This window comes from Aethalodelphis obliquidens, unplaced genomic scaffold (assembly GCF_003676395.1).
Source record: "Aethalodelphis obliquidens isolate GAN/ISIS:26980383/991018 unplaced genomic scaffold, ASM367639v1 scaffold12, whole genome shotgun sequence".
Taxonomy (NCBI): Eukaryota; Metazoa; Chordata; class Mammalia; order Artiodactyla; family Delphinidae; genus Aethalodelphis; species Aethalodelphis obliquidens.
Genome location: NW_020837956.1, coordinates 20,949,541 through 20,971,837, shown reverse-complemented (window position 1 = coordinate 20,971,837; position 22,297 = coordinate 20,949,541). Strand labels below are relative to the sequence as shown.

Genomic DNA, 22,297 nt, shown 5'->3' with positions numbered 1-22,297 from the left:
CGGCCCCACCGAGGGGGGGGGGCCGGGGGCCGACCCCCCCCCGGGGGGGAAAAAAAAACCCCCCAACAGCGGGAGAAAAAAAAAAAAAAAAAAAAAAAAAAAAAAAAAAAGAAGAAACTAGGGGTTGGGAAGAGAAGAGTGGGATAAAGTATAATAGAGTATTTTTTTAAATTAAAATTTACTTTGTTTTTTAATGTAGCCTTAAGAATATTACAGGGGAAAAGAAATGAAGCTGAGCTAAGTACCTATGGGCTTTGAATACACTCCTGTGTCTCCTGGTGTTAGAAAAGAAGAGCGATGAGCTGGGCCCAGTTTCCTGTCAGTTCTAAGGTGCTCTTGCCTGGGGTGATGGAAGCTAAGCCTGTTTAGAATTCCTGAGTATTGAGGAAAGGGGTTAAGCAACTTCAAGTTTACTTAGAAACATTTTCCATATCAAGTATCCAGGTTATTCTGTGTCTCAGAACATGTTAGGACTATAGAGTTGGAACAGAAAGACAATCTAATTAACAGCTTAGTGTCAATTATCGCAGGCAGTGTGATCCTTGAATTAGGCCTTCAGGCATGAGCAATGATTAAGGCTTCCCATGTCCTGAAAAGGAACTTAATGACATTTTAGGTGGCGGGTTGACAAGGCAGCAGAGGTGCTTTAGGGCACAGCAGCCTTGTCACACTCTCCTGAGGGGGTTAAGCTGAGGAGGTGAGCTCTGATGGGTGATGGCAGTCTGTACTCACCGGTAGATGTCTCGAGCCATTCCGAAGTCTCCAATCTTGGCCACCCTTCCAGGGCCTGGACAGGTCAAGAGGCAGTTCCTGGCAGCAATGTCCCTGGGAAGAAAAAAAAATGAGAAAATTCATTTCCTAATTTTATTCTTGAAAAGATAAATGTATGATACTCAGCACAAGGATTTTCACCTCCAATCTGAAGGTTCTCTTTTCTTCCCTATAGTTCCTTTCTACATTATACTTCAGTATGAAAAAAATAGCTAAGCAATTCTAGGTCTCAGAACTAAGAGGGAGGGGGGAAGGCGGAAGATGGCGGAAGAGTAAGACGCGGAGATCACCTTCCTCCCCACAGATACACCAGAAATACATCTACACGTGGAACAACTCCTACAGAACACCTACTGAAGGCTGGCAGAAGACCTCAGACCTCCCAAAAGGCAAGAAACTCCCCACGTACCTGGGTAGGGCAAAAGAAAAAAAGAAAAAACAGAGACAAAAGAATAGGGACGGCACCTGCACCAGTGGGAGGGAGCTGTGAAGGAGGAAAAGTTTCCACACACTAGGAAGCCCCTTCGCGGGCGGAGACTGCGGGAGGCGGAGGGGGGAGCTTCGAAGCCGCGGAGGAGAGCACAGCAACGGGTACGGAGGGCAAAGCGGGGAGATTCCCGCGCAGAGGATCGGTGCCGACCGGCACTCACCAGCCCGAGAGGCTTGTCTGCCGGGGCGGGCGGGGCTGCGAGCTGAGGCTCTGAGGCTCGGGTTTCGGTTTCGGAAGGAGCGCAGGGAGAGGACTGGGGTTGGCGGCTTGAACATAGCCTGAAGGGGTTAGTGCACCACAGCTGGCCGGGAGGGAGTCCGGGGAAAAGTCTGCACCTGCTGAAGAGGCAGGAGACTTTTCCTTCCCTCTTTGTTTCCTGGGCCGTGAGGAGAGGGGTTTAAGAACGCTGCTTAAAGGAACTCCAGAGACGGGCGCGAGCCGCGGCTAAAAGCGCGGACCCCAGAGACGGGCGCGAGCCGCGGCTGAAAGCGCGGAATCCAGAGGCGGGCGGGAGACGTTAAGGCTGCTGCTGCCGCCACCAAGGGGCCTGTGTGCGAGCACAGGTCACTCTCCACATCCCTCTTCCGCGGAGCCTGTGCAGCCCGCCACTGCCAGGTTCCCGGGATCCAGGGACAACTTCCCCGGGAGAACGCACAGCGCGCCTCAGGCTGGTGCAAAGTCACGCCGGCCTTTGCCAACGCAGGCCCGCCCCACACTCCGTGCCCCTCCCTCCCCGCCGGCCTGAGTGCGCCAGAGCCCCCGAATCAGCGGCTCCTTTAACCCCATCCTGTCTGAGCAAAAAACAGACGCCCTCCAGCGACCTACACGCAGTGGCAAGGCCAAATCCAAAGCTGAGCCCTGGGAGCTGTGAGAACAAAGAAGAGAAAGGGAAATCTCTCCCAGCAGCCTCAGAAGCAGCGGATTAAAGCTCCACAATCAACTTGATATACCCTGCATCTGTGGAATACCTGAATAGACAACCAATCATCCCAAATTAAGGAAGTGGACTTTAGGAGCAAGATCTATGATTTTTTCCCTTTTCCTCTTTTTGTGAATGTGTATGTGTATGCTTCTGTGTGAGATCTTGTCTGTATAGTCTTGCTTCCACCATTTGTCCTAGGGTTCTATCCGTCCATGTTTTTAAAAAAATTTTTTTTTCTTAATAATTAATTTTAATAACGTTATTATACTTTACCTTCGTTCTTTCTTTCGTTCTTTCTTTCTTTCCTTCCTTCCTTCCCTCCTTTAGACAACGAATCATCCCAAATTGAGGAGGTGGTCTCTGACAGCAAGATTTATGATTTTTCCCCATTTACCTCTTTTAGTGAGGGTGTATGTGTATGCTTCTGTGTAAGATTTTGTCTGTATAGCTTTGCTTACAACATTTGTCCTAAGGTTCTATCCGTCCCTTTTTTTTTTTTTAAATAAGAATTTTTTAATTCAATAACTTTATTATACTTTATTTTATTTTTACTGTATCTTCTTTCTTTCTGTCTTTTTTCCTTCTTTCCCTCCTTCCTTCCTTCCTCCCTCCCTCCCTCCCTCCTTTCTTTCCTTCTTGCCTTCTTTCCTTCTTTGCTTCTTTCTTTCTTTCTTCCTTCCTTCCTACCCTCCTTTCCTTCTTTCTTTCCTCATACTTCTACTAATTCCCTCTACTTTTTCTCCCTTTTATCCTGAGCCGTGTGGATGAAAAGCTCTTGGTGCTCCAGCCAGGAGGCAGGGCTCTGCCTCTGAGGTAGGAGAGCCAACTTCAGGACACTGGTCAACAAGAGACCTCCCAGCTCCACATAATATCAAACGGCGAAAATCTCCCAGAGACCTCCATCTTAACACCAGCACCCAGCTTCACTCAACGACCAGCAAGCCACAGTGCTGGAAAACCTATGCCAAACAACTAGCAAAACAGGAACACAACCCCACCCATTAGCAGAGAGGCTGCCTAAAATCATAATAAGGCCACAGACACCCCAAAACACACCACCAGACGTGAACCTGCCCACTAGAGAGACAAGATCCAGCCTCATCCACCACAACACAGGCACTAGTCCCCTCCACCAGGAAGCCTACACAACCCACTGAACCAACCTTAGCCACTGGAGACAGACATCAAAAACAGGAGGAACTACGAACCTGCAGCCTGCAAAAAGGAGACCCCAAACACAGTAAGATAAGCAAAATGAGAAGACAGAAAAACACACAGCAGATAAAGGAGCAAGATGAAAATGCACCAGACCTAACAAATGAAGAGGAAATAGGCAGTCTACCTGAAAAAGAATTCAGAATAATGATAGTAAGGTTGATCCGAAATCTTGGAGATAGAATGGACAATAGAATGGACAAAATGCAAGAATCAGTTAACAAGGACCTAGAAGAACTAAAGATGAAACAAGCAACGATGAACAACACAATAAATGAAATTAAAAGTACTCTAGATGGGATCAATAGCAGAATAACTGAGGCAGAAGAACGGATAAGTGACCTGGAAGATAAAATAGTGGAAATAACTACTGCAGAGCAGAATAAAGAAAAAAGAATGAAAAGAGCTGAGGACAGTCTCAGAGACCTCTGGGACAACATTAAACGCACCAACATTCGAATTATAGGGGTTCCAGAAGAAGAAGAGAAAAAGAAAGGGACTGAGAAAATATTTGAAGAGATTATAGTTGAAAACTTCCCTAATATGGGAAAGGAAATAGTTAATCAAGTCCAGGAAGCACAGAGAGTCCCATACAGAATAAATACAAGGAGAAATACGCCAAGACACATATTAATCAAACTGTCAAAAATTTAATACAAAGAAAGCATATTAAAAGCAGCAAGGGAAAAACAACAAATAACACATAAGGGAATCCCCATAAGGTTAACAGCTGATCTCTCAGCAGAAACCCTACAAGCCAGAAGGGAGTGGCAGGACATACTGAAAGTGATGAAGGAGAAAAACCTGCAGCCAAGACTACTCTACCCAGCAAGGATCTCATTCAGATTTGATGGAGAAATTAAAACCTTTACAGACAAGCAAAAGCTGAGAGAGTTCAGCACCACCAAACCAGCTTTACAACAAATGCTAAAGGATCTTCTCTAGGCAAGAAACACAAGAGAAGGAAAAGACCTATAATAACGAACCCAAAACAGTTTAGAAAATGGGAATAGGAACATACATATCGATAATTACTTAAATGTAAATGGACTAAATGCTCCCACCAAAAGACACAGATTAGCTGAATGGATACAAAAACAAGACCCTTATATATGCTGTCTACAAGAGACCCACTTCAGACCTAGAGACACATACAGACTGAAAGTAAGGGGATGGAAAAAGATATTCCATGTAAATAGAAACCAAAAGAAAGCTGGAGTAGCAATTCTCATATCAGAGAAAATAGACTTTAAAATAAGGACTATTAAAAGAGACAAAGAAGGACACTACATAATGATCAAGGGATCGATCCAAGAAGAAGATATAACAATTGTAAATATTTATGCACCCAACATAGGAGCACCTCAATACATAAGGCAAATACTAACAGCCATAAAAGGGGAAATCGACAGTAACACATTCATAGTAGGGGACTTAAATACCCCACTTTCACCCATGGACAGATCATCCAAAATGAAAATAAATAAGCAAACACAAGCTTTAAATGATACATTAAACAAGATGGACTTAATTGATATTTATAGGACACTCCATCCAAAAACAACAGAATACACATTTTTCTCAAGTGCTCATGGAACATTCTCCAGGATAGATCATATCTTAGGTCACAAATCAAGCCTTGGTAAATTTAAGAAAATTGAAATTGTATCAAGTATCTTTTCTGACCACAACGCCATGAGACTAGATATCAATTACAGGAAAAGATCTGTAAAAAATACAAACACACGGAGGCTAAACAATACACTACTTAATAATGAAGTGATCACTGAAGAAATCAAAGAGGAAATCAAAAAATACCTAGAAACAAATGACAATGGAGACACAACGACCCAAAACCTGTGGGATGCAGCAAAAGCAGTTCTAAGGGGGAAGTTTATAGTACTACAAGCCCACCTTAAGAAGCAGGAAACATCTCGAATAAACAACCTAACCTTGCACCTCAAGCAATTAGAGAAAGAAGAACAAAAAAAACCCAAAGCTAGCAGAAGGAAAGAAATCATAAAAATCAGATCAGAAATAAATGAAAAAGAAATGAAGGAAACAATAGCAAAGATCAATAAAACTAAAAGCTGGTTCTTTGAGAAGATAAACAAAATAGATAAACCACTAGCCAGACTCATCAAGAAAAAAAGGGAGAAGACTCAAATCAATAGAATTAGAAATGAAAAAGGAGAGGTAACAACTGACACTCCAGAAATAAGAGATCATGAGAGATTACTACAAGCAACTCTATGCCAATAAAATGGACAATCTGGAAGAAATGGACAAATTCTTAGAAATGCACAACCTGCCAAGACTGAATCAGGAAGAAATAGAAAATATGAACAGACCAATCACAAGCACTGAAATTGAAACTGTGATTAAAAATCTTCCAACAAAGAAAAGCCCAGGACCAGATGGCTTCACAGGCGAATTCTATCAAACATTTAGAGAAGAGCTAACACCTATCCTTCTCAAACTCTTCCAAAATATAGCAGAGGGAGGAACACTCCCAAACTCCTTCTACGAGGCCACCATCACCTTGATACCAAAACCAGACAAGGATGTCACAAAGAAAGAAAACTACAGGCCAATATCACTGATGAACATAGATGCAAAAATCCTCAACAAAATACTAGCAAACAGAATCCAACAGCACATTAAAAGGATCATACACCATGATCAAGTGGGGTTTATTCCAGGAATGCAAGGATTCTTCAATATACGCAAATCTATCAATGTGATAAACCATATTAACAAATTGAAGGAGAAAAACCATATGATCATCTCAATAGATGCAGAGAAAGCTTTTGACAAAATTCAACACCCATTTATGATAAAAACCCTGCAGAAAGTAGGCATAGAGGGAACTTTCCTCAACATAATAAAGGCCATATATGACAAGCCCACAGCAAACATCATCCTCAATGGTGAAAAACTGAAAGCATTTCCACTAAGATCAGGAACAAGACAAGGTTGCCCACTCTCACCACTCTTATTCAACATAGTTTTGGAAGTTTTAGCCACAGCAATCAGAGAAGAAAAGGAAATAAAAGGAATCCAAATCAGAAAAGAAGAAGTAAAGCTGTCACTGTTTGCAGATGACATGATCCTATACATAGAGAACCCTAAAGATGCTACCAGAAAACTACTAGAGCTAATCAATGAATTTGGTAAAGTGGCAGGATACAAAATTAATGCACAGAAATCTCTGGCATTCCTATATACTAATGATGAAAAATCTGAAAGTGAAATCAAGAAAACACTCCCATTTACCATTGCAACAAAAAGAATAAAATATCTAGGAATAAACCTACCTAAGGAGACAAAAGACCTGTATGCAGAAAATTATAAGACACTGATGAAAGAAATTAAAGATGATACAAATAGATGGAGAGATATACCATGTTCTTGGATAGGAAGAATCAACATTGTGAAAATGACTCTACTACCCAAAGCAATCTATAGATTCAATGCAATCCCTATCAAACTACCACTGGCATTTTTCACAGAACTAGAACAAAAAATTTTGCAATTTGTATGGAAACACAAAAGACCCCGAATAGCCAAAGCAATCTTGAGAACGAAAGAAGGAACTGGAGGAATCAGGCTCCCTGACTTCAGACTATACTACAAAGCTACAGTTATCAAGACGGTATGGTACTGGCACAAAAACAGAAAGATAGATCAATGGAGCAGGATAGAAAGCCCAGAGATAAACCCATGTACATATGGACACCTTATCTTTGATAAAGGTGGCAGTAATGTACAGTGGAGAAAGGACAGCCTCTTCAATAAGTGGTGCTGGGAAAACTGGACACGTACATGTAAAAGTATGAGATTAGATCACTCCCTAACACCATACACAAAAATAAGCTCAAAATGGATTAAAGACCTAAATGTAAGGCCAGAAACTATCAAACTCTTAGAGGAAAACATAGGCAGAACACTCTATGACATAAATCACAGCAAGATCCTTTCTGACCCACCTCCTAGAGTAATGGAAATAAAAACAAAAATAAACAAATGGGACCTAATGAAACTTCAAAGCTTTTGCACAGCAAAGGAAACCATAAACAAGACCAAAAGACAACCCTCAGAATGGGAGAAAATATTTGCAAATGAAGCAACCGACAAAGGATTAATCTCCAAAATTTACAAGCAGCTCATGCAGCTCAATAACAAGAAAACAAACAACCCAATCCAAAAATGGGCAGAAGACCTAAATAGACATTTCTCCAAAGAAGATATACAGACTACCAACAAACACATGAAAGAATGCTCAACATCATTAATCATTAGAGAAATGCAAATCAAAACTACAATGAGATATCATCTCACACCAGTCAGAATGGCCATCATCAAAAAATCTAGAAACAATAAATGCTGGAGAGGGTGTGGAGAAAAGGGAACACTCTTGCACTGCTGGTGGGAATGTGAATTGGTTCAGCCACTATGGAGAACAGTATGGAGGTTCCTTAAAAAACTACAAATAGAACTACCATATGACCCAGCAATCCCACTACTGGGCATATACCCTGAGAAAACCAAAATTCAAAAAGAGTCATGTACCAAAATGTTCATTGCAGCTCTATTTACAATAGCCCGGAGATGGAAACAATCTAAGTGCCCATCATTGGATGAATGGATAAAGAAGATGTGGCACATATATACAATGGAATATTACTCAGCCATAAAAAGAAACGAAATTGAGCTATTTGTAATGAGGTGGATAGACCTAGAGTCTGTCATACAGAGTGAAGTAAGTCAGAAAGAAAAAGACAAATACCGTATGCTAACACATATATATGGAATTTAAGAAAAAAAATGTCATGAAGAACCTAGGGGTAAAGCAGGAATAAAGACGCAGACTTCCTAGAGAACGGACTTGAGGTTATGGGGAGGGGGAAGGGTGAGCTGTGACAGGGCGAGAGAGAGTCATGGGCATATACACACTAACAAACGTAGTAAGGTAGATAGCTAGTGGGAAGCAGCCGCATGGCACAGGGATATTGGCTCGGTGCTTTGTGACAGCCTGGAGGGGTGGGATAGGGAGGGTGGGAGGGAGGGAGACGCAAGAGGGAAGACATATGGGAACATATGTTTATGTATGACCGATTCACTTTGTTATAAAGCAGAAACTAACACACCATTGTAAAGCAATTATACCCCAATAAAGATGTTAAAAAAAAAAAAAAAGAACTAAGAGGGAAATGGAAAAGGATTTGGGGAGATGATTGAAATGTTTAATGGGATAATAATAATGAAAATAACTATAATAGGAACTAGAAAAGTGATTGGCCTTTTACTGTGTACTTAAGCATTGTTCTATGTGCTTCATATCTAATTCTCACAACTCTGTAAGACACAAGGTGCTATCATTATCCTTATTTTATCAAAAACACTTAAGCTAAGAGAAGATGACAGAGGGACGTAAGAAATGCGTTTGGCTGTAGGCTATTGTTCTGTACAGATTGCTGGTTGGTTTTTGCCGGTTGGATGAAGGAGTATCCTGGAACAGCATAATTTCCATGACCAGATTCAAGTAGGTCAAAGTATTCCCAAATACTTCTAGTTTTATTTTTTAATAAGCCATTATGGTTTTTACATCTGTGATTTTATCTAAAGCCTTTGCTAAGCTGTATGCATCATAGCTATGTGGCCAAAGAATCGCTTCTTTCGAGTTAGAAAGTTACCTTGTCTTCTTAGTTGTTATTCTCCAGATGGCCTATTCTCCCATAGCACACCTGTAAGCCTCGATCAGAAGCTTTCCAAGATTCATCAACTGCTACTCACTGACTGCTAACCCATTCTTTTTTTTTTTTTTTTTTTTTAACGGTACGTGGGCCTCTCACTGTTGTGGCCTCTCCCGTTGCAGAGAACAGGCTCCAGACGTGCAGGCTCAGCAGCCATGACTCACGGGCCCAGCCGCTTCGCAGCATGTGGGATCTTCCCGGACCGGGGCACAAACCCGTGTCCCCTGCATCGGCAGGCGGACTCTCAACCACTGCACCACCAGGGAAGCCCCGCTAACCCATTCTTGACATGCATGTGGGGATTAAGGATGCAGCCAGAAGAAGTCTGGAATGGGTTTCTAATAACATTAAAGTCCTGGACGGGGGAAAAAAAAAAAGTACTCCTTGGGGGGAACAGGTGGTGTTTTCACATTTTCAGTTGGTTTCATGAAGGTTCTGACCTTTGGCTGAGAAAGAAGGACATGGAGAATAAACAACTGGATAGTATTAAAAATAGGGTCTGGATAGGGCCTCATGGCTTAGGAGATCAGAACAATGGGTCAGGGTGGGAGATGGATGTCATTAATGCCAACGCCCTGATCCAGAAGGTTTAAGTTGAATTTCGAGGAGCAACGGTGCATAAAATGCCCTAAGGCAACCATAAAAGCATAACATATATGACATCAAAAAGAAGAAAAAAATAGTAAGAGATATAGCCACTGCTTCTCAAGAGAAATATAGTGAAATAGACCAGGAACAATATTTATGGATCCAGAAAGGTCTTTCCATTGATGTGCAGGGAATGGTTGCTTTAAAAATTGATCTTGAATCTAATGGCAGGAAAGTAAATGTAACATCATAGAACACACCAAGAATTGGTAGAATGACACATATTTATTGAAATGGCAATAAAGCATGTCCAAAGGAAAGAGATCTAATAGAAAAATGGAAGCATGTGGATCTGGTAGCAGGTGTGGTTGCATGGGAGTCTGCGAATCTTAAGGCAGACACTGGGTGGGGGAAAGAGAATTAAGGTAAACCTATTGGGGGAGTGTGCCACAGACCTCAAGCCAGTTAGAAGATGTAAAAGATGTTTTCTTCAAACCAATTACCTCAGAAGACAGCTTTGATCGAGATGGACAATTTCTGCTAATAGTCACCCTTTGCTTATAAAGCGATCATCTGATACATTATTGATTCAATCTTTGACAATTTCATTTCTCAAAAAAGATAAAAGGAGCAGCAAACTGTTACTCTGGGATCTAATTCTGACCTTCAGTAACTATTTACAGATATGAAAGCCATAAGAATCTTAAGAGAATATGATCCTGTTATCTTATTATCTGTAATAACAGCACTGGATATAGTCAACATGTTATCATGCCTCTAGGAAAGCAGATTTCAAAACGTCAGAGGAAAGATGGATATGATCCCTCAGTCAGAGAATCTGGATGCTTGGTGACTAATGTGGGAGTGGAGATAGAAAGGCAGAAATGGGGACTTCCCTGGTGGTCCAGTGGTAAAGAATCCACCTTCCAATGCAGGGGATGCAGGTTTGATCCCTGGTCAGGGAACTAAGATCCCACATGCCGTGGGGCAACTGAACCCGTGCACCACAACTACTGAGCTCGCATGCCTCAACTAGAGAACCTGCATGCCACAAACTACAGAGCCCACGTGCTCTGGAACCCGTGCGACACAACTAGAGAGAGAAAAAACCTGCACGCCACAACTAGAGAGAAGCCCGTGCGCAGCAACGAAGAGCCCGCATGCCTCAACGAGGATCCCATGTGCTGCAACTAAGACCCGAAGCAGCCAAAAATAAATAAAATAATAAATAAATCTTTTTTTTTTTTTTAAAGGCAGGAACGACCTCAGGGAGAAGTGAAGGGAGAGATCTGAAGTCACCAAGGGGACAGCACATGTTGCTCTCAGATGAGCCCAGATTTAGAGGACGTGGACAAAATATGGCAAGATGGCTCTAGCCAAGGACTAATTCCAAAAAGAGTACAACCTTGTCATGTCTGAACAACAATAAAGCCCAGAGCTGAGAGTTATGGAAAGCTGTGTACACATTAAAAAGGGCGAGAATAACAATGGCAGGGCTGGAGGAGAACAGAAAGAACGGAGCCTGGCTTCTCTTTTACTTCTGTTATTTCTATCAAGCACAATGATCTGCAAGTTGGAAAGGTTGAAAATCAACTGGAAGATCTGAAGATCAAAGTGATGAAGTGACAGTCAAAGGATGAGCCGATGTGAGCGTCTCGCCTTGTTTCAGGAATGGTTCTGGGAAGCTAGGCCAGTGTATTTCTTGACCTTCAACTTCCCCATTTTTATTAGGGAAGGAAGCATAGCTTGTTATCTACCTACACGCTTTTCTATTTCTAAACTCATACATATTCTCTCCTTCTCTACGTTGTATTACATATTCTAATTAATAGGAACATGTCTTATACTCTTGGATGGGTTAATGAATGTTTATTAGTTCACCAGGTTGTTATTTACTAAAGTAGAAGCAAATGGTTAGCAAGAGCTTTGCAAAGAGCCTAACAATCTATTTGACTTTTCAGGTTTCAGAATCAAGCTGTCTGCTGAGAAAGCCATGAATGGCCACATGGAAAGAAATACGTGTCATCTCTCATGTCTATAGCATTACACGTGGACTTGATGTACCAATGAAAACACCATTTAAACACAAGGAGTAGAGTAGAAGAGTAGAAGAAATGAAGTACAGAGGTGGAGAAAATAATCGTTATTTTTCATTTCAGAGTATTTTAGAAAAAAATAATTTATCCAATAAACATTTATTGTGCCCCACTCTGTGCCAGTGATATGAAGATGAATAAAACAGGGTCCTTGCCTTCGAGTTACTCATAGTCAGATATGTGAAAATATAAACTCCTTAAACGTCCCTTAAGGAGCCCAGTTTTCTAGATATGGAAACGTTCACATGATCTAGGACTTGACACAGGCAGGAGTCCCTGCAGGGGGTCAGGTATAGCTCATCTGGGTCTCCAGTGCAGGTATGGATGTCTTATGATCCCACTTTACCTATGGGCCAGATGAAGCCCTGGTAGAGTGATAACCATCTTAAAGACAAAGCTGAGCCATCCAAACAGCTTTGGAGAGAGACCTATTGTTCTGCTCTGAAGGCACGATCTGGGCCCCTGAGACATGTAGGGAAGCATACAGAAGGTGGGGGTAGAGCAAGGCCACTTAGACTCACCGGTGGATGAAGTGATTTTCCTCTAGATACTGGCAGCCACAGGCGATGTCCCGAGCCACGTGCAGGAGGTCCAGCATGGCCAGGGAGGAGGGCTGATTCTGTGGCAGACAGAAGTGACCAGCTGATGAGAAGTTCTTGGGGGAGAGAAGATCTGAAACACTTCCCATGCTTGCTAGGAGGCCACACAGGTGCGCCACCCCCAGGGTCTCAGCCCTGGCTGCACATTCGAAATCACCTGGCGGCTTAAAAAAATGCAGATGCCTGGGCCTCAGCCCAGACCAAAGACTCCATCTCTGCAGGTGGGCGCAACATTTACAGGGTCGCAGCTCCCAGATGAGTGGGGCTGGAGCCCTAAACCACAGGAACCGGGACTGGCAGACGTCCTGCCCCTTTGCACTTTTTCTGCCCATTCTTCCACCTCAATCTTCATAAACATTTGGATCCCCCAAACGTACAAACAGGCCTGTGGGGAAATAAAGGGGGCTAATATTGTTTTAGAAATGCTCTAGTTAAATGCTTAAAAATATTTTTTTAAAAATTAATTTTCTTCCTGAAGACCTAGACCTGAAGTGGATTGAAAAAGGAAAGCTTCCAGAAAATGATGGGCAGCTGAAGAGCCATCTCCGGCCTTTCTGCATGATTCTCTTTTGTGCAAAAACTGCTGCCGCCCCCTCACCCCCGCTGCCCCCGAGATGCACCCCGCCGTTGCCTCCCCGCAGCCTGGTGGAGCCCCGGGAAGTCTTTTCTGAGGGCTATGCCCTCCTTGGTGTCTTTTAAATTCCTAAACCGCCAAGTCTGCAGCAACACGTTGTCATGCAGTGTCACATTCACTGCGCTCTTCTGTGCCTATCTTACCATGTCCCCAAGGAAACTTCGAGGCACCCGAGGCAGGGCCTTCAGCGTCCACTTCCGTGGTCTCCAACATGACCCTTAGCTCGCTGTCGTGGTTCAGTGAACAAGGGGGTTCGTTGGTTGATTACAGCGGAACTAGGGTTTACCCAGATGTCGGCCACAGACCAGGGCCTCCCCGGGACTCCTTGGAGAGACAGCACGGGACTGAAGGAGGCAGAGAGGCGTTTGTCTAGGGCATATGCTTCAGTTCTGGGGGGGGGAAGACTCAGGGAGGGGCATAGTCTCTGCCCATGGACCACTGGGCAGTGCCTTACATGCAACAGAGCAAGTCCCAGGACATGATCTCCTTTGATGCAACATCCCGTGTGGTCGGTAGGGAAGAGAGGTTACCTCTGTATTAAAGATGAGAGGGCTGAGGGCTCAGAGAGGCTCAGGTCACACAGTCAACAGGGTGGAGCCGAAACTGCCCTGAACTGGGCTTTAAGGATCTGGGTTGGGGGAAGTAGGATTCTAGGAGTTAAAACGGAGTTTCTCGGGAGAGCGTGTCCGAGAAGGGCCGGAGTAGCCATGGGCGCAGTGCATGGTACCCAAGTGAATACGGATGCAGCACACAGATGCCATGAGGGCACATTTCGGTGCTCGGTTGAGCTGAGCTGGGCTTCATCCTGCTCGTCCCCTATTGGCTGTGTGAGCTGGGGCTGACCGCTTTGCCTCTGTCCAAGCCACTGTGTCCTGGTCTGTGAAATCAGCATGACACTCTTGGCCTCACTGGATGGTTAAGAGCACCTACAGTCAGAGGCACAGAGTGAGCGCTTCATAGAGGGCTCTGCAGTTATGCAGGGGGCTGCTCCTGGGGGTGCTGTGGGGTCTTGGGAAATGGCTCTTGTATTGGGCTTCTCCCAGGACCTTGTCAGGCTGAGAAGTACTGGGCACTGTGAGAGACGGTCCCCTTTTCCTGGGGAAAAGGAAAGTAATATATTTCCAAGGGGAATATGCATCCATCTTGCTATAGTATTAGAACAATCTTTTCTCTCTCTTTCTTTCAAATTGCTTTCTGTTCCTGCCAAAGAGGACCCAGTCCTAGCTCCCCCCGGGTCTCTTTGTGTCTTAGCCCCCATCACTCAGGATGCAAGGACCACTGACGTCTCAAATGCTCCATGAGTCTGGTGTGCTGCAGGGACTAAATCTTCCCATGCATTAACCCACGGGCCGGGATTATCTGGGCTCCCTGTCTTTGGCTGCTCAGAGCAAATTAACCGCGCCGCTAATCAGTCTGAACAGAGCAGACAGACGGTAACCCATGGGTGTGTGGGTGTGTGTGTGTGTGTGTGTGTGTGTGTGTGCGCGCGCGCGCACGTGGTGGCGGAGGTGTGGATGCTGTGGCAAAACCGATACTTAAAACTAGCAGTGCAGAGTGTAGCCAGTGTGCTCAGTGTCATTTCTATCCATCCTGGGCAAAGAAGGCCTTGGAACCAGGGTTTCTGCCCCCTATTTGCCACTGAATGCGGCACTTCCTTTGGCAACTCGGGCAGTCATGGTTATGGGTGTAGCCTGCCCAGTACTCAGAGAGGATTTTGTGTAGTATTTCCCAAAGCAGGCTGTGGGATGGAATTCAATCAAACAGGCATGGGAATTCCTGGGTTAAATAGGCTTCTTTATCACAGAAATGATCAGAGTCTTTGCTATACGCTAATGTGTGTTGAGAATCGGTAAGAGAGGAGTCTGCGTGGCTCTGACATTTGCTTGACCAAGGAATTCTTCTGAGCGTGTGTGTGAGTGTGTAGCACCTCAGGGTACCGGAGTTCCCTTCAGGGACACTGTTTTGACCAATATCCTACTTTTACACGGGAGAAAAGAGGCCCACTGAAGTGGAATAATTTCTTTGCTTGCAGTTTCTGAGAGGCTGTTTTCAAAGGATAATGTATATACTAATAAAAGACAGAATAATATTGATACCTGTTCCTTCCTTAAGTAGCTTCTGCATTTAGAGATGAAGGGTCACAGGACATGGGGGAGGAACTGTTTCACCAAGTGAAAAACAGACTAGGGATATATTTTAAAATTGACACATATGAGGGTAAGAAGGAAAGATGAAAGGAAGAAGCAAAGAATGCAGACAGGGGACAAAAAATATTAAACGTGGCAAAAATCCATTTTGAAAAGTGATGAGATGCGAATGGTGCTGGGCCCTCATATTCCTGGCTCCTGACATGGCCGAGAAAATACCCCTCCACACACTTTGGAGGCAGCATTGGTATTTGGCAAAGTTGAAGCCAAAGATGAAAACCTAAGCATTAGTTGCAACCAGAGGTTCTCACCTCTGTGCTGTTCACCTCTGACATCCAAGAAGCCGTCTTGTACTGAGCCTCTTCTCTAGAGCCATTACCTACAGGATTACCATGTTCCAAACAGCTATAGACACTATAGCGGTCAATGACTGCCACCTTGAATAAAGAGATTACTGACTCCTTAATGGTCTTTGTCATTATTGATTGAATCAACTGATATTAAAAGACAGCTACTAGCCTACATCTGGCATATATTAAACCCTCAATAAAAATTTGTTCAATAAAGAGAGCATCTGCAAAATTATTTTGACATTAAAACGGTCCTTCCTTCTTGAGGAGGTGGGGTCCTGGGACCAAACGATGTTTTCCTCTGTACCCATGAATTTCATGTCCATGACAGACATGGTTGGTCCAGGTACCCATTCTGTCTTCTGAGTCTGTATATCCATCATTACTTCATGTCCTTCTATCCTGATGGTCCATGGAGCCACTGAGCCCCGGGGATGGCAGGAAGTGAGTACAGAGTGCTCGTGTGACTCTGAGTGCCCAGCCGGGTGCCTGCACACATCAGGTCATCATCAGGTAAGCCCGGAGACTCAAGGACTTCAAACAAATGAATCAGGTGGACTTCAGGCCTTTGAATCCAGTGAGCTCCACAGGCTGGAGGCACGACTCTGCCCACCCTCTCCTCAGGGCGTGTATCTCTCCGGCCCTGATGTCCATCAGCCAGCCCCTCCCGTCTTCATCATGTGTAGGATTTGCTGATATTAGCCCCCTCGGTCCACTTCGCGCTCCTTTCTCACAGTCAACCTGACCCCCACTCCACTAAGCTGGATTTTGTGGTTCTGAGAATCATGCAGCACACCTAGCAACCTCCTCCCCACCTCCCCACCCCTTCCACCCACGGCCGGAAGTTGCTGCTACAAACACATTTGCACGGGGTCACTCTGGAGGCTGTGATCCGACGTTTTAAATCACCCATCGTGGGCAGTACCTCAGGAACGACCAGCTCACCTGAGACGAGTGGGTGTGTAGAGGGGTAAGGAGGAGGACTGGGGTGCTACCAAGGGGCACGGTTGGCAGGGAGAGCCACACGGAAGAGCAGGGTCAAGGGTTAACGGGCAGATTTGGTCGGGGGGATCCCGACCCTTAGAAGCGGCTCTCCCAAGCGGAGTGGACCTTCTGCTGGCTGTGGGCATCCCTCGGGCGGTGGCTGCAGCTAGAGGTCGGGACTCGGCAGCAGGCTCCTGCTCTGAGCCTCCCGGGGGCGGCACTGGGGCTGGAGGTGGTGGGAGATGTCAGTGACCTGCTTGTCCTTGCTGGTGCTTCATTCTTTGAGACAACCTTCAAATCCTCTTTCATCATCAAGGGAGAGAGATACCTTTGCCCGCAAGTCCTCGGACTTGCCAAGTGAAGGGTTCCCAGATTCCCTTTACAAGGAGGTCACAATACTTTCTTGTCCTCAAGCCCCAGGAATCTCCAGTGGGAAAGCCAGAGCTAGGCCTCTGCCCGAAGTGTGATACCAAGTGTTCCGTGTGACGTCTGCCAGAGGCACTGCTTCCCAGCACCGCTCGGCCTTGCTGGGTGCTGGTGGGAAAGCCAAGGCTGGTGCCCAGACCTGGCAGAGATGCCGGCATAGCTCGCGGCATTTGCTCTGAACAACCCACCCTCACCTTGGCACTCAGGGCTTCTCGAAGGGGACCATCTGGATAAACAGCACAGCAGGCTGGAGAGAGCATGGAATCAGGATCCACCAGACCTGAGCTCTTTCACTGCCTGTGCACCTCGGCAAGTCACATGACCACCCTGAGCCACTGTTTTCCCGTCTCCAGAATGGGGTGAGATCTGTACCATCTCCTTCACAGGGTGGTTGTGACAATGCAGATGAGGATTACCGTGAGGTGGGCTTAGTTCTCTCTGCCCCTCCCCCAGCCCCTTCCTCCTGCCAGGTGTGCTCAGGTGCACACACACTCATCTTCTCGAGGCGTTAGAGCGGATTCCTCTTAGATGCCGAGAGAGGTCACCCAGAGGCTTGCGGGGACGGTGTGGAGGCTCCTAAGGAGGCGGTTTCTAAACTGAGCCTGAGCGAAGGCGTGGACTGGAGTAGGCGTGACCTTCCGAGGTTTCCGCAACCACTTGGGGTCCTCGTGAGGAGAGCGTTCCGTTCTGGTCTTGCTGTGGCAGAGCGGTTGTCGGTCTTTCTCTGCTGTCCTGGGGGTGGGGAGGGTACAAGTCTTCCCCGTGGTTCTCATAGTCCAGTGGCAACCAGAGGAAGTCAGGTCCTAACTCAGGGGTCTGCTCTGCTCCAGTTTCCAGGGTCCAGGCCTCTTGAAGACCCCGGCAGTGACAGGAGTGGACAGCTGGACTCCGGGCTCGCCCAGTGTGCTGTATTTTATAAATGATCTCTGTCCGAGATGTTCTAGCCTAGCCCGAGGAGTTCACGTTGCAGATGCTGAGGTTAGAGGGGGTTGGCTGCCCTAAGCAGGTTGTCTAATGGCCAAGCAGGGCTGGGCGTGGGTGGGTCACTTAGGTTTCTTCACTCCCCCAAGCTCTAGCCCTTTAATCATAACATGTATGCAGCACCTTCCTAAATACCCCAGCACTCTACTTTGATAGTAAAACTACAAGGTCAGGATGTCCACATTTGAGAGATGAGGACAGTGGGGTTCAGAACGGGTGGATGCAGAGTGACCTGCCCCAAGTCAGTTGGTTGAGTGACACAGCCGGCATGAAAGTCCCCCCACTGTGCTTGTCCCTAGTTTTGGTTTTCCACAATCAGCAGGCCATAAGAATAGATACAGCCTGGAGAAGCTGTTGCACAAGCCTTGCACAAGCTCCCTGGGGCTGGGCTCAGCCATCGGCCACCTTCTGTCCCGTCTCTCCCGCCTTTCCCCCAGATCCGAGCCCATGGGCCGACTCCCTCGGTCCCACTGAGTATGTTGCTTCCCAGGCTGCCCACCCTGGCTCCTTCCTCCCCCTGCTCCGTCCCCCGGCACAGCTACTGGGAAAGGCTGGTTCTCACTCACCGGGCGAGGGCGCGTCTCTCGGAGGAAGGACTTGAGGTCTCCTCCCGCCATGAGCTCCAGCAGGATAAATCGGGGCAGGGCTTGCAGACTCACCCCGATACAGCGCACGATGTTCTGGTGGTTGAACTTGCTGCAGAGCAGAGGGGAATAACCGAATTTAACTGAGCTGAGTCTGGGAAAACCTTAAGTGGGCAAAGCTGGGTACAGATTTATGCTTTCAGAAGCCACATTTGTAAATGCTTTCTGTAAATGTGGGAAGCAGGGCTCCCAGGCTGGGCCGAAGCAGAGGATAATCCGGCAGCTGAGCAGCTGGGAGAACCAGAGGGCAGGTCTGGTGGGAGCTCAGTCTGCTTGGAAGAACTTGCTCGGGGGCGAGGGGGTGAGGAGGAACCTGGGTGAGCAGATGGGGCGGGGGTGGGGAGAGGAGGGCTTTGAGGCTGGGGCGCGGACTGCTGGCCAGGATTCATGTTTGGGGTTTGGGTTTTCAGAGGAAGGCCTCAGGCGGAAGAGGAACTGCTTTCCCGAGGGACTGCGGGAGACCTGCCAGGTGACCGTGTGTGGAAGAGAACAAGGAAGTGGGCCACGGATCCCACTGTGGACTCCTCATGGGGGCTCTGAGATTCGGGTTTTCCTGTTAACGTGATCCTATCGGGACACGTGAGGCAGCGGGGCCAGGGAACTCCACGTGGGCGCACGCGTGCAGAGGTGACACACCGGGTGACTGTACACCCAAATATAATGCTGCTTAGTTACTGCCAAGTACGGAGATGGAGTGATTCGGGTCTCCTTCCATCTACTCTCCCACTTTCCAGGTTTATTCAATAATCACATACTACATGCTCAGTCAGAAAATACGTCATTTTTAAAGCAGGGGCTGAGCCTGCTGCTATCCTCCTATGGACCCAGCGCACCACACATGCTGCTCTGGACTCGTTCCACTTCTGTCAAGGGGAGACCTCGGGCTGCCCCAGCCTTCAGGATGTTTGAGGTTCCCCAGTGCACCAGGAGGCCATGAGCCTGGCCAGACCTCAAGGTCCAACATCTGCTGTCAGAGCCCCGGCCACTGAGACTCCCAGTGGGGGGCCCCAGATCCACCAATTGAAGGGTCAGGCCAGCTGGGTGGACCAGGGTGGGCACCTTCCATCACTTGGGGGCCCATTTCCTTTACATGAGAGCTGAGAGCTGGGGTTGGCGAAGCACCTGGTGGAAGAGATACCTGGAGGAGGATTGTATCTTCTACTGTCAACAACCAGCATGCTCTGTTTCTTAAGAAAAGGGGGAAAAGAACCAGCTGGTGACACAGGGATGCGGATTGAAGGTGGAGCGCTATCGATTGGATTCATTTTCTAAGACAGCCATCTGGGGGCTGGTTCCACTCTGGTAAGACGTGCTAAGAATTTACAGAGTCTCCTGTTGGAGAGGGAGGGCTATGCTGCAGGACAATCCTGTTTCCCTCGAAGATGTGCCTGTTAGAAACATCTCGTGTCCCTTACAGGCTTGGGGCAGTGGTGTGGGGTGTCTCCCTGTATCGTTACCTGATGATCAGGGCTTCCATGAGGAAATCCAGTTCGTCCTGTTCGGAACACACCTCAGGCAGCGTCTGGGCACAGAAGGGAGGGTGGGAAGGAGAAGGAGGCTGTGAGCCGCAGAGGTCAGAGGCTTTCAGCAGACAGCCACACTTACAGAGACCCCTGGCCAAGGTCAGGCCCACAGGGGAGCTGCCTCTTACCTTCACAGCCACTTGCAGGGGGCTCGGGTCGTTGGGCATTCCAGACACCTGACCTTCATACACCTCCCCAAACGCGCCGTGGCCCAGACCCCTGTTCAAAGAGAAGGCGAGATGAGACAGGGGCACATTTAGTGGACGCACATGGGAGCCAGGGGGGTCACGCACACCCTCAAGGGTAATGCCCTCAGTCTGGCTTTGCTCGTCGGTCCTGGCCTCCATTGCTTTACCCAGCAAGAAAGTTTCCAAGCCAGGATTCAGGACACTGGCTGGACATTCCTTCTGTGAACACTTACTGAGCCTCTAATATTTGCCAGGGACCTAGAGGGGACTAAGGCTCAGCCTGCCAGGGAGGCCTGTGCTCCCTGGGGCCGGGGGTGAGGGGCACAGACAGCTGGTGGACACCCCCTGGAGTGTGCTTGGTGAGTGACAGACACGTGCACAGGGTGCTCTGGGAGCTAGGAGTGGGGAGCAAGGCCTGGGGAGGGGCACTTGGGCGGATTTTGAGGAGAGCCCCATTCCTCCCATCTAATCCTCCTCTCATTGTACCAACCCCATGTGTATATGGGGTGTTGAACAAGCAAACACCCCCCCCCAATGGCCCTGAACACTGAACCTTCTCTCCCTGGGGGGGTTGGGGGCCCTGAGGGGTGGCTCTACTGGCTTCTTGCTGCCGGAGGAATTCGTGGTGCAGGGATGACATCCGGCCCCCTGGAGCTCTCCCTTCCCTGCCTCCCCCACACCCCCCGCTGCCCCCCAGGACAGTGATGGGCACTCACCGGATGAGGGTGATGTTTTTCCTGGGCACCTCCTTCAGGTCACTGATGGAGGAGGTTTTGCCGGCAAAACAGTAGTTGGGGTTGTAGTCGGTCATGATGGTGGAGGTGCGGAGCTTGCTCAGCTTGTACTCGGGGCTCTGCAGCTCCATCTGCATGGCTTGCAGCTCCTGGTGCTTCCGGCGGTACACTGCAGACACATGGAGGTCAGCGCAAGGTGGCCCGGGCCAGGCAGCCAGGCCACCTCCTCCAGGAAGCCTTCCTGGATCTCCAGCTCCTCCACAGGGATCTAAATCTTTCCATCACACTTAGTCATACGAACAAAATGATTACAGATGTGAAAGCGTACCTTTAATTGAAAGATGAAAGTAAATGTAAAGCTTAAAATCATATGAATGGAAAACATTTATTGTATCATGCAGGGGCAGAGGCACATTAGTTTGGGTCCTCTGAGAAGCAGACCCAAGACAGGATTAAACAGGCAAGGATTTTACTAGGGGAAATGCCTGTGAGAGATAATTGGGAGGGAACCCAGGAAGGCTGGGAAGCCACCATACTGTGTTGAAAGTCTGACCCCATGTGAAGGACAGGGTGAGGGAAGGTTGAGCAAAGACCCTAGACGGCCATTCAGTCTAAAGAAGTCCCAGCAAGGCTCTTGCTAGGTTCTGGATCCAAAGTCGGCCGTCAGAGGAGTCCCATGTCTCCAGGAGGGGGCCTGCCTTAGCAGCTCTGCTCTGCCCAGGCGCTGGGTGGGGCAAGCATGGCAATGGATTTGAGAGTACAGCTGGGGTTCTTGGTCACCTGTGTTTCCTACAGTTGAAGAACCGCCAAGCCACATAGCTGGAGACCGTCACAGAGTGAAAGGTCTCTAAACTGGGTCTAAGCTGGTGCCTGAGTTCTAATTCTGCCTTTGTTACTTACAAGCTGTGACACTGACAAGCGACACGTGACCTCTTTGGATCTCAGTCTCCTTCTCTGTAAGCAGGGACAATAACTCCTGCCCTGTCTCCTAAAGCCCCACTCCCCGTCCCCTAGGTTTGTGATAATGAAATGAATTCACCAACATAAAATGGTTTGAGGGAATTCCCTGGCGGTCCAGTGGTTAGGACATGGTGCTGCTGGGGTGTGGGTTCAATCCCTGGTCAGGGAACTAAGATCCCACAAGCTGTGCAGTGCCACGAAAATAAATAAATAAAGGAAGGAAGGAAGGAAGGAAGAAAGAAAGGAGGAAAGAAAGAAAGGAGGAAAGAAAGGAAAGAAATGGTTTTGG

At 47.2% G+C, this 22,297-nt stretch overlaps 1 protein-coding gene and 1 long non-coding RNA gene across 2 annotated transcripts in view; one reads left to right on the top strand and one right to left on the bottom strand.

Moving 5' to 3' along the window:
- Nucleotides 1-22,297, bottom strand: part of LOC113624188 (ALK tyrosine kinase receptor-like) — a 58,755-nt gene that overhangs the window by 12,515 nt on the left and 23,943 nt on the right. The window contains exons 10-15 of the mRNA XM_027113921.1: nucleotides 21,031-21,217; nucleotides 20,255-20,345; nucleotides 20,061-20,125; nucleotides 18,526-18,655; nucleotides 12,360-12,457; nucleotides 733-825 (exon numbers count right to left, since the gene is read on the bottom strand). Coding sequence (XP_026969722.1) covers nucleotides 733-825; nucleotides 12,360-12,457; nucleotides 18,526-18,655; nucleotides 20,061-20,125; nucleotides 20,255-20,345; nucleotides 21,031-21,217 — 664 coding nt within the window. The remainder of the gene's footprint in view (nucleotides 1-732; nucleotides 826-12,359; nucleotides 12,458-18,525; nucleotides 18,656-20,060; nucleotides 20,126-20,254; nucleotides 20,346-21,030; nucleotides 21,218-22,297) is intronic.
- Nucleotides 10,910-11,950, top strand: LOC113623885 (uncharacterized). The gene is made up of 2 exons (XR_003434108.1): nucleotides 10,910-11,388; nucleotides 11,704-11,950. It is a non-coding gene; the product is annotated as an uncharacterized LOC113623885 (long non-coding RNA).